Below are 11,259 nucleotides of genomic sequence, written 5' to 3'. Positions count from 1 at the left end.
GCTCCCCTCAGCAGTGTACTTTGTTGATCTGCCTGTTCTGCTCCCCACTCTGTCTCTGGTGAAGCCTCTCACAGCCCCTGCACCCCTGGCCTGTACCCGATGTTTAAGATATATAGCTTTTATATCAATAAGGAACTGTGTTTGGTTATATACTAGAAACCTAGACAACAGTGGCTCAAATAACTGGAAGGTTATTTCTATTTCCTATAGAAAAAGGCTAAACTTGTGTCTAAGATTTTCATCTCACGTAGATGTGGGCTGTCCCTAGCTGGAATCCAGACTTCGTCACTCTATCTTCCCATGGTCATCAGCAGACCCTTGCCTCTTCCTCTCAGCATGGCTGTGAGAGAGCTAGCCACCACGTGTGTGCTTCAGGAACCGAGAGGGATACAGGCCAAGGGGTGTAGGCAAGGAGGAGCTCCTGCCTGAGCTTTCCCAGAGGACCTACCCAGAGACTGCTCCTGACCGCTCTTTGGTCAGGGAGAGCCACATGACCACCCCTAGCTGCACGGGGAAGGTTGCCTTTCTTACCCCCTCCCTATTCTGGACACACTGCTGCCTCAAATGATGGTTTTATTAGTTAGGAAAGTGGATACTTATCTGACACAAATAGTAGTCTCTCCACTTCTCAGGAATAAAATTCTATAGAAATCTTAATCAATACAAAGACATTGGGGAAAAAAACGATGATAGAAAACATGAAACATGACAATAAGACATTCGAAATTGGACAAATATGAATTTTCAGTATTTTTTTGTTAAAAATAAGACTCTTATTGGATCAAAATAGACACACCTGTATTTTTGTTAATAAAATAAGATGAGAAGTTAAAAATTAAGTAGTGGATAAAATATAGCAGGGGAGAGATTCCCACTTCCAGTGTGCTAAGTAATTAGGATTCATCCTTCTGCTGAGACTGACTGGAAAAACTGATCAAATTATTCTAGAATTTATGCTTGAAGGAATTGAAAAGTAACAACATTGTAAAAAAAATTCTGGCCCATGATCTGAATGAATTAAGAAAGAAATTTAGAAATGCAAGACTGCATTGGTCATTGTCCATAACCCTTATCTTCAAAGACTTCATCTTGTACCTCTCCTGTCCCATTCGTCACACCTGCTGCTTTCTCCATCCTGTTTATTTCACTCCACTCACACCAACAACCCAGGCTTTATACAGCTTCCTTTCTTCTCTCTATTCTCCCCACAGCCACACACTGGTATCCCCCATACTCACCCTCCACTTTCCAAATATGTTCCTCAGAGACGTGCTATTTACACTAATAAGTTCCACCAAAACTTCAAAGGTGAACTAATACCTAGTCTCAAAATCACCCCCCAAAAATTGAAGAAGAAATGTTTCCAAATCCAGTTTATGAGGCCAACATTACCCTGATAACAAAAACAGACAAGCATAGCACAAGCAAAGGGACCTGAAAAATCTTAGCAAACTGAGTTCAGCAATATTTTTAAAGGATCATACACTGTGACCAGCTCTTCTCGGAGCGCTGAGAACTTGCTGTGATGTACTGCAGGATCTGGGGTGGTGGGTAAGGGAATAGTTCAGGGATGAAGAACAGCTGGGTAGAATCCCAAATTCACTACATCAGTAGTTATTGAAATAACAACAAATTCAGAACATCAGGAATAAAAAAAAGATCTGAGTGTCTTCCAGAGAGGGAAATTACAGTCTATAGCTCATGGTCAAACGGATAAGAATAGAATTAGGTTTCTAGGAGGAAGTGGGAAAAAATCCTCAATACTTAGAGGGAAAAATTATTTTCAATTTAGAATTTTACATTAAGCAAAAACAATCAAAAGATTTTAATGCAGAATAAAGCCATTTTTCAGATACAAGTCTACAAATTTATATCCAGGCACCTGTTCCTGGATGAGTTCTACCAAAACGCAGACTAAACCTGAGTCTAAACCTGAGAGAGTCATGGCGAGCAGATCTTGTTCCTGTCATTTGGCGAAGCCCTCAGTGCACACGTGTGACCCTGAGTTTTTCTACTAAACAATTTAAAACACAATTATAAAGGGGGGAATAAAAATAAACACAATAAAAAACACAATGATAATGGGGGGGGAATGTGGAAAGATTTATGCAATGAAATAGCTAATTGAGACATGACAGTCTGGAAAATTCTTGTACCATTTCTATCTGGCAAGGAGTTGTCCAGGGAAGACATACAAGAGAACGATGAGAATCTACTAGAAAAATAGGCCAAGCACATGGGTGAATTGGTGGTGGGAAGTCCACGGGGATTACAACAGAGATGAAAGAATGTACAAAGGGTAGGATGATTAAAATATATATGTATATATAAAAAAGAAAAATAGGCCAAGGACAGGACCAGACAATGACACAGTGATGTATGTGAAAGGGCCAAGACTCAAACACAATAGGAGCTGAGGGACACTAATCAATGTTAGGACAAGGTGCTTTCCAAGGACAGGACCTATATGAAGTCCATAGTGACTCAAGAACAACATCACTCCCTAAAATTTCACCAGAGGAAACAGACACAGAGTTCACACAGCCAGGTATCTCTCTATCAAGACTGAAGCCCAGCAACTTATTCCTACGAGTCATATTCACATCCCTACTTGAAATATGAATGAAAACAAGGCAGCATCTTGACGTATTTACAGTAAAAATTGGAAAGTGATTGACAGAGGTCAGGAGCTGCCACTGTGGAGAGCAATCTGTTGGCATTTAGTGGGATGGAGGAGCCCCGTCCTATGACTCAACAAGCCCCCTACTTCACCCCCACTCATATCCCCTGGAGGATGCCACGGTGCTGCCCGGAAACACATGCGAAGATGTCCTTGACAGCGTCATCTGCTGTGGAGACTCGTTCGTTGGAGGGGACCTGGAGATGAATTCATCAGTGGAGAAGAGAGGAGACATGCAGGTCACACTGCATCAGGAGGACAGGTGGAGGCCATTGTCCGCTGTATCTTGCACATCTTCAGACAGTTCACAATAAACAGTCTGGGGAGGCTGTGCAGGAAGAGAAAGGGAAGGGGAGCACTTGGCTGTGAGCAGCACCTGCTGGTGGGGTCACGTGCTTCATCGGCAAGGTGAGGGGAGAAAAAGCGGGGTGGTTTGGGTGAGGAAGAAAATGCAACCCTCATCTCCCATGGTGGATCTTGATCGATAATGCCTTGAAATGAAGAGGCCACGGCACTGAGTTGCCAAGATCAGGAGGAATTGCTCCCCAGAAAGAGAAGCAGACGTGGCTGGGGCAGCCAGAGGATGGCTGGTTCGGGAAGCCAGCCTGAATAACGGGTGGCCTCTCTGAAGTGACCACCGCCACCGCCAGGGAGATCTGAACTGCAGCGCAGAGGGGAAGCCATCTCCTGGGTAGTGACCCATGCCTGCGAACTCCACCAGCCCACTGGATTTCAGACCCAGGAAGGAAGGGCCTGTTTCCTGGGAAGGATCAGCAGCCTCAGGACGGCTCAGTGCCAAACAGCAGCAGATGGGCGGGGGGTTCTCGCAGCCAAACGGAGGGAGCAGAAATAGCCTGAGGTAGCACCAGCCAGACACTTCTGCTGCCCCCCCCCCCACACACAGTGCCCCCTCTGAAAGAAGGACGTCCTCTCACTGAGGAAGGACACCAGGGAAGGACAAGCAGGAGGCCCGGGAGAGCCCAGCACCTCCCTCTACACGTGGCTTGCTCTCCTCCGTGGCAGTGAGAGGGTGGTCCGTGCGCGTCAGCGTGGAGGTCTCTCTTGGGGTGAGACAGACTCGCAGAAGCTGTGTTCCACAGAGATGTGGGGCCATCCTCACAGAAGGGGAAGGGTAGGTTTTCCTCCTCCATCCAGCAACCGTGAGTCTGGAGTGGGCCGCCTGGTCCCTGGGTCACAGCTGCCCTTGTGACATCATGCCCAGCTCCTCTTCCCCGCCCTCACGCGCCTGCCAGGGCCAGTGGAGCAGCAGCCAGAGCAGAGTGAACATCTGAACCACTGCCCCCAGAACATGGGCACTCTACCCAGTGTGAGACGCGGGCCAGCGCGCCTTGGGGTGGGGAGTTGCCCGGGACAAAAGGAAGCCCAGAGGACTCCAAGGGCTGCCAGGGAAGAACGGGGAGCTGGGGCTGCGAGCACTATGGCCAGGGACTGGCCCTTCCACAAGCTTTCTCCTTACGTTCTGGTTGCAGAAGTCTCAACCACCTAGAGAGGATCCAGAGAAAACAGCAGCAGAGGAAGAAAAGCAGAAGGTAGGTGGGGCCCAGGAGCAGGAGAGAAGCCACAGATCATTACCTCTTTAACCCCAAAGTTCCCTGAAAGCGGACCATCCAGGTCTAGTCCCACAGGAATCACTCAGTGTTGCTCCCCAGCCCCTATCAAGCTCCCCCACCCGGCCCCACCCCTGTTCTGCACAAGCTGTATTAAACATGGAGAAAGAGAGTAGGGTGAGAATCCAGGGTGCGGATAGCCTCATGGAAGGTCGGATGCAACACAGTGGAGACTAGACATTGGAGAAGGGTCAGATGAGTCTAGAAGGATATGGGGGTGACCAAGAGGTAGTACTGTATTGGGAGTCCAAAGAAGTGAGACAAGGGCAATGGCATCAGAGAACAGCATCGCAGGCTGGAGTCTGAGTTGAGACGCAGGCCATGAATGCAGAGGCCATTTTCATGCAGACTCTGGTTCCTCTCACCTACTTGGGCGTTCTGGATCAGAAAGTGTTTCTACCAATTCCACAAACCTGTGAAGACCACAGGGCAAGCACATTCCCATTTCCCTGATGAGAATACTGTGCCGAAGTGGGCAAGCAGCTATGTCCATGAATAGTTGTGTCCATGGCCACAGATAAGAAGGAAGTAGAGGTAAAACCCTACCCAGGTGCTTTGGGGCCTCGGAACCCCCAGGGGAAAGAAAGCTGATTATGGAAGGGGTCGTGGCAGATGCCAGAGCTATGGTTGAGAGTGACAAATTCATTGGGAGCCCTCTGCTTTGCTTGGCTAGTTGCTTCGTGCAAAACAACTAAAACAACTAATGGCAAGAGTCAAGGCGGCCAAGAAGATCCAGGCCTGGTGGCGTGGCACGCTGGTGCGGCGGGCCCTGCTGGCGGCCGCCCTCAGGGCCTGGATGATTCAGCAGTGGTGGAGGACAGTTGTGAGGAGGCGGAGACTCAAGCTGAGGCAGCGCCTGTTGCAAACCTATGTGATCCAGGAGCAGGCAGTGGTCAAGCTCCAGTCCTTGGTCCGCATGTGGGAGTGCCACCATCGTTACGGCCAGATGTGCAAAGCTGTCTGTGTGCCCCAGGCCTCAAACACCTACCTGGCCTTCCCGCCTGAAGAGGTTTTGCAGGCACAGTTCAAAAACACTTCCAACCAGCTGGAGTTCCATGTTGAAATCCTTTCTATCTAAAAGTGTGCAGGGTGGGACTACCGCATCACCCTAATAAATATATGACCAGGTTCTGTGTGTCTCAGTGAGTCCCACATCATGGGGATCCCCATGATGTAGGCCCTGCACCTCCTTTTCTATCTGGGGAAAGACTTCAATACAAGTACTTCTCACCACCACACACATACACAGACACACACACACACCCTGTTCTTTTGACAGGGGTCACTTGCCATTGATTCTTTTTTTTTTTTTAAGATTTATTCATTTGTGCATACAGAACTGGGGTACAGGCCAGAGGCTTAGGGTGACAAGAGGCTTCACCAGAGACAGAGTGGGGAGCAGAACAGGCAGAGTGATGAAGTACACTGCTGAGGGGAGCAGCGGGCGGGTCAGGAGAGGTCTGCCACGCCATGTGGTCACCTCCGGGGCAGGCGGGAATCGAACTCATGCGGAAGTGGCTTTAGCTTCTTAGTGCTGTGCTTTAACCTGCTGCGCCACCAGGGAGGGCCTGATTCTACCCAGATCAGAAACTGCTGCCCAAGGCTGTCCTCACACACTGAGGCCAGGTGCACCACCCACAGTCCCAGCACTGTTCCTGTCCCTGAACCTGCAGTTGGGAGGGGTAGGGCTTTATATACTGAAGACTCTGGGTACCTCCTCTTGTGACAGTTGCCCCTGAAACCAGGCCCTGTCAGCCTGCAAAGGGTGCCAGCTGTGGCTTGCCCACATTTCACCTTCAGACCAAAATCAGGCACTTATTGGCTCTCTAGAGGGCAACACAGGCCAGAGAAAGCACAAGAGTGTGCACTGGGATTCCAGGCACCTGACTTTGCGAGCCTCCGGCCAGGTTGAACGCTGACATGATCTTAAGAAAGTCAGGTTAGACACTGTCCTCCCTCCTCAAGACCGTGTCCCCAGGTTGCTGAAACAGCCCACTGATGCCAGCCCCACCTCGTGTATGACACCATTCCTGGTGACTTCAGCACCCACTGTCAGGTGACGCCCCGGGTCCTGGCCTCACACCTCCAGTAAATCTGGTTTCAGCCCTTGCTCACCCACTCGTGCGATTACTGTAGACCGCTGTCTCTCAATCTATCTCTGGGGAAGTTTTCAAATGTCCAGTCCATCACAGACTGGCTCTTTGGTAAAATAATAAAAGTGAATTATGAGAAAAATAAATGGAAAAGGCAGACAGATGTACATGCTTTTAACTTTTAGCTAGGACCTGTCTGAAAGTACAATTTTAATGTGCTCTAACAGTTTCTAAATGTTCACTTTCAACCTCCATACTTACCTCCTTGGTAACAAATTCCCACCATGCTCTGGGCAGCATTGCCCTGGCCTCTGTCACCGCCCCTAGCCACCCATCAACAGCACTGGCACCCAGCTCTCTCGGCTCCCTTAAGACAGAGGTCAGAAAGCCACGGCCATAGTTGAGCAGAAAGGACAGAAACTGCCGGACAGTAAGCCTACCCTTCCTGGTTTTAAAATATTGGTCTTGTCCAAGTGGTGCCCTATGCATTTCAGGATGTAGTCTCCTCTGGCCACCCAAACTAGGCCACTCAAGTTGTTTTCCCTGCCTGAGTTGTTCCAGCCTGCCTAATCTGTTAGGACAACACAATGTGTATTATCATTGGCCTGGCTCAGCTACCGCACAATAGTTTGACTTTGTCAAGGTGGGTAACTATAGTGCACTGAGTAGGCGGTGCTGTGGGCTCACCCCCCCCAATACTGCACAGCCACTGCTCGTGTGGGTAATCCTGACTGCTGTCCCAGTGCACAAAGGCATGGTGACTTAAGGCCCAGAGTGGAACAGCTGGTGGCTCGGGGCAGAGCTGTCAGCCGGGGTCAGGGTACCGAGCCGGGCTACATACACTGCTGCGTCCAGGGGAGAATGGAGCGCTCAGGGGGACTCACACAGGTTCTAGCAGGCAGTACAGAAAGTTTGTAGCAGAATAATAGCCAACAAAGCAGAAACAGCCTAAATGGGTGTGTAATTATACAAATTATGTCACATTCATACAATCATTACTATTTAGCAATGAAAAAAGAATGAACTACTGATACATACAGTAATTTGTATGTATCTGAAGGAGTTTACCCCCAGGACAAGGGGGCTATCTGGATCCCAACTACGGGAGTTATAAGGCATTGTAGACCTCAGGAGATTCGAGTCCTCTATTTCCAAGGCCAGGGCATTCGAAGCTGTGTAAGAGAGGCAATCCGCACCAAGTTGCAGACAAGGGAAGGTGGATGTCCAGCTAACTCAAGATACAAGGACTATATTTACAGTCTCTAGGAAGTTGAGAATGGAATGGACTTGGCCAGGGTTCTACAGGAAATAACCTTACCAACCTCCGCCCCTCTAAACGCTGCTTATAGAACTCCACCCAATTACGAGTCACCATAGAGGAAACTGATGAAACCGAAGTAAAGGAAAATTCTCTACACTCGTCCCCTTCCACGAAGGTAAGTCAATGGAGGCCCTCAAAGGGGAGGGTGAGTCTGACCTGCCACTTCTCCGACTCAGGTCACCCAGGGGTCATGGGTCTTTACTGTGGCAATACATGGAATTTATCATCCAGGAGAGAGCTGAGAGTGAAAGACGGTGCTCCTGAGACTGGAAAACAGCCACCCTGAGCAGAGGCTGTCTGAGAATGGCCGCCCACAAGCTTGAACGGTTGCCTCGTCCAGAGCCAGAAGGAACAGCGACTGGCCCTTCCTTGCTATCCTCTCCTCCTAGCTCCTTCCAGGTCTGGGTAAGATGGATGACAGAGAAATAAAGACTTGTCTCTGTGGTTGTAGCTGGGAGAAACCCTGACAAGTGGGAACATCCCTTGCAAATTTAGGGAATGGGATGGTGAGGGCGGTGTATTGGGGAACACATTGCCAAGTAAGGGAAACCCAAGTACAGACTGGGAATGTGTGTGTGTATTTGCATACATCTGTGTGTATTAACTGAAGTTTAAGTTATGAAAAATAAGCGATAATGAGAATTAAATGAACAGACTCGCAAACTGTGTAGAGTGAGAAAATTTTATAACTATGATTTGGCAGAGCAGGTTGTAAGTAGGAGCTAGAGTCAGGCATGACAGCCGGCAAAGGATGTGACTTCTCCAGCCGTGGGAGGTTCTGACGGGAAGGAATATGGATCCCACGTGGGTGATCATTCCGGGGGGACATGCTAAACTTTTAGCCCAAAGATCATATAATGTTCTTGTCTGGGCGGATGAATCAAGCTCAGGTAACCAGATGCCAGCTAGGGCAGGTGTGCCCCATTTCACGGACGAGGAGCTGAGACTCAGAGTTCACAAGATTGATCTGTCCATTAAGCAGAGGGGAGTGGACATGGGACGCCCACCTGGTCTCTGGCTCCCGCCGGTGTCCTGTGGGGTGCTCCTCAACCTCTGCGGAGAGGTCTCTGTTGGCCAAGGACTCTGTTATGCCCAGATTTCAAGTTTCCCAGAGACCACCAATGAGCCGATTTCAATGCAAAGCGCACGAGGGTCTTTATTGCACACTCGAGCCTGGGCTCCCAACATTCACTGACACAGCAGCCAAAGTTGAGAGCCCTGAACTTAAGGAAGGCGGGTTTTTATTACAGAAGAGGGGAGTTTCAACTCAGCAGAGGGGAGTTTTAGCTCAGCAGTACATTGGTTGACATTGAGCAAAGTTATCTTGTCTTAACCTGGTTGGTCTATGCATGTAAGATGCGACCTTCACTACTCGGCCGCATACCTTAGGACATCTGGCGTTTTCCTGATATGTACTGGTTACTTGCCCTCTTGCTAATTCGCTGTTGCTATGGGATGAGCAAGATTAGGACATTTACAGTTAAACTTGGCCTTGGTGCCTTGGCCGAGGTGATAACCAAAACTTAGGCCTGGCTTGTTCTGAAGCATTCTGAAGCCTGTCATGGCATCAGTTTGGTCTCTCAACCCCTTCCTTGCCCACCCTCAGGCTGAGGTGGGTGGGGAAAAGTTTCCCGAGTGTCTATTTTTTCTTATAATAACTCCCTCGGAAGAAACAGCAGCCTACTTCTCAAGGGCCAACAGCCAGAGCCACAGAGATCCAGGCCTGGTGGCGGGCACCCTGGTGTGCTGGGCACTGCACATGGCCCTGAGGGCCGGGGTCATCCAGTCCTGGAGGAGGGTGGGGCTCGAAGCTGCTGCAGCCAAGGTGGCGGGTGGTGCTGGAATACCACGTGTGGCCAGTACGGGCAGTGGGCCGAGTGCGGGCCTTCCGCGGGTGGCGGGTACGGGCAGTGGGCAGAGTGCGGGCCTTCCGTGGGTGGCACACCTGCCAGCGCCACTGCCGATGGCTCGAGGCTGCCCGATCATCCAGGCCTCCTGGCGCTGGGGGAACTGCCGTAGCCGGGGCTTGCTCCGTGGGAACCGCGAAATCACATCAAGCCAGCTGGGCCCTGAGCTTGAACTCTTTCTGGGCTCACCATCTGTGGGGTTACAGACTTCCTCCATAAAGAACTGATGGGGTCTGCTGCAACGCTGTGTCACCAGATCACTGTCACACAAGCTCTATACATCCTTGCCTGAGGGGAGGGTCAAGTCAGATCTGTCACAGGTAGGTTCTGAGAAGGACTAGGACTTCCTGGGATCCTGCAAGGAGAATTCCAGGGCCCTGTGCTAGCAGAGGGATTGTGTTTGGTTATATGTCTGCATGAGTCCAGTGTTGGGGTTATAGCACCCACCAAGTCCAAGGGGTGGGGGACAGTAGAAGGCTTGTATGAAACCCCCCACTGCTTGTGCTTCAAAGTGGCCTGTGATTTCTGAGTTCTTAATCCTCCAGTGTCCTCCCGGTAAATTTAGAACAATTCCTACAGCCCTTGCTGAGGTCTACAAAGCCCGCAGGTGTGGCCCTGGCCAGTGCCCTGCTTCATGTCCTCCTTGGCACCTCTACAGCCTGTATCTCCCGCATGCCCGCACTCAGCGTTTGCACTCGCCGCCCTCTCCCTGGACACCTGCCGGCGAAGCTCTGCTCCTTGGGGTGGTGCACGCCTCGTGCTGCCCCTCAGGGGCCGTCTCTGGCCCCTTATTGAAATACATTTCCTCACACCTGCTGTATGCTTGCCCCTTCCTGACTCTGCTTTCCTGTTTTAAAATCCTCGTGGCTATCAGACGAGGTTATCTCACCTTTTCTTCTCTCTTCCATCCCATCCCCCACCTGGATGCTCCAGGAGCGCAAGGATTCAGTCTCTGTTCCCAGGACCTAGAGCAGTGGGTGCTCTCCTCTCTGGGAGCTGTGAGAAGCATAAATTTTGTTTTCTGTGCCTCTTTTATTGCCTTGTGGCCAGATATGAATTATGATAATATAGAAGCACTCAGCAGATGCATACACACAATGTTTAAGTGACATACTATCATTTTTAGATTAGCCACATAAAGTTAATATTAACCTAAGTACAAAAGACACTCGTATAACATTATATTAACTGGATGCTCTCTCTTAGGAACCAGAGCCAAGATCAAATATTGGAATAAAGAACACTCCTAGGGCTCCAATTACTTAAGAACTTAAAAGGATCTCAAAAACACTGGGCCGTGGGGTGAGGTGGTAGAGATGATAAGGGATCACTATATATTTTCTATAATCTCACAAATCTGGAATTTCTTGGTGTAAAAAAGCCTAAGGACTATAGGTGCTTTGAGTGGGGAGTGGAAGGGGGTAACATCCATCTAAGGAAGTGTGAACCTACTCCACTAAGCCTTAGTGCAATAAACCAATGTTACTCTATAAAGAAAAAGCAGTCAAGGCCCTCCCTGGTGGCGCAGCAGGTTAAAGCACTGCACTAAGAAGCTTAAGCCACTTCCGCATGAGTTCGATTCCCGCCTGCCCCAGAAGTGACAACATGGCGCAGCAGACCTCTCCTGACC

The 11,259-nt window shown here is 49.7% G+C and overlaps 1 protein-coding gene across 1 annotated transcript; it reads left to right on the top strand.

The window, feature by feature from the left end:
* Nucleotides 1–5,011: 5,011 nt before the first annotated feature.
* On the top strand, nucleotides 5,012–5,386 carry IQCF3 (IQ motif containing F3). Its single transcript, XM_012735168.1, has one exon. The coding sequence runs from the start codon at nucleotides 5,012–5,014 to the stop codon at nucleotides 5,384–5,386; it is 375 nt and encodes a 124-aa protein (XP_012590622.1).
* The last annotated feature ends 5,873 nt before the right edge of the window (nucleotides 5,387–11,259 follow it).

This window comes from Condylura cristata, unplaced genomic scaffold (assembly GCF_000260355.1).
Source record: "Condylura cristata isolate star-nosed mole 26May11 unplaced genomic scaffold, ConCri1.0 scaffold00004, whole genome shotgun sequence".
Classification (NCBI taxonomy): Eukaryota; Metazoa; Chordata; class Mammalia; order Eulipotyphla; family Talpidae; genus Condylura; species Condylura cristata.
This window is presented reverse-complemented; position numbering and strand designations above follow the sequence as displayed.

Excerpts from the sequence above, each read along its gene's own strand:
- IQCF3 (XM_012735168.1), top strand. The coding sequence starts at position 5,012 with ATGGCAAGAGTCAAGGCGGCCAAGAAGATCCAGGCCTGGTGGCGTGGC.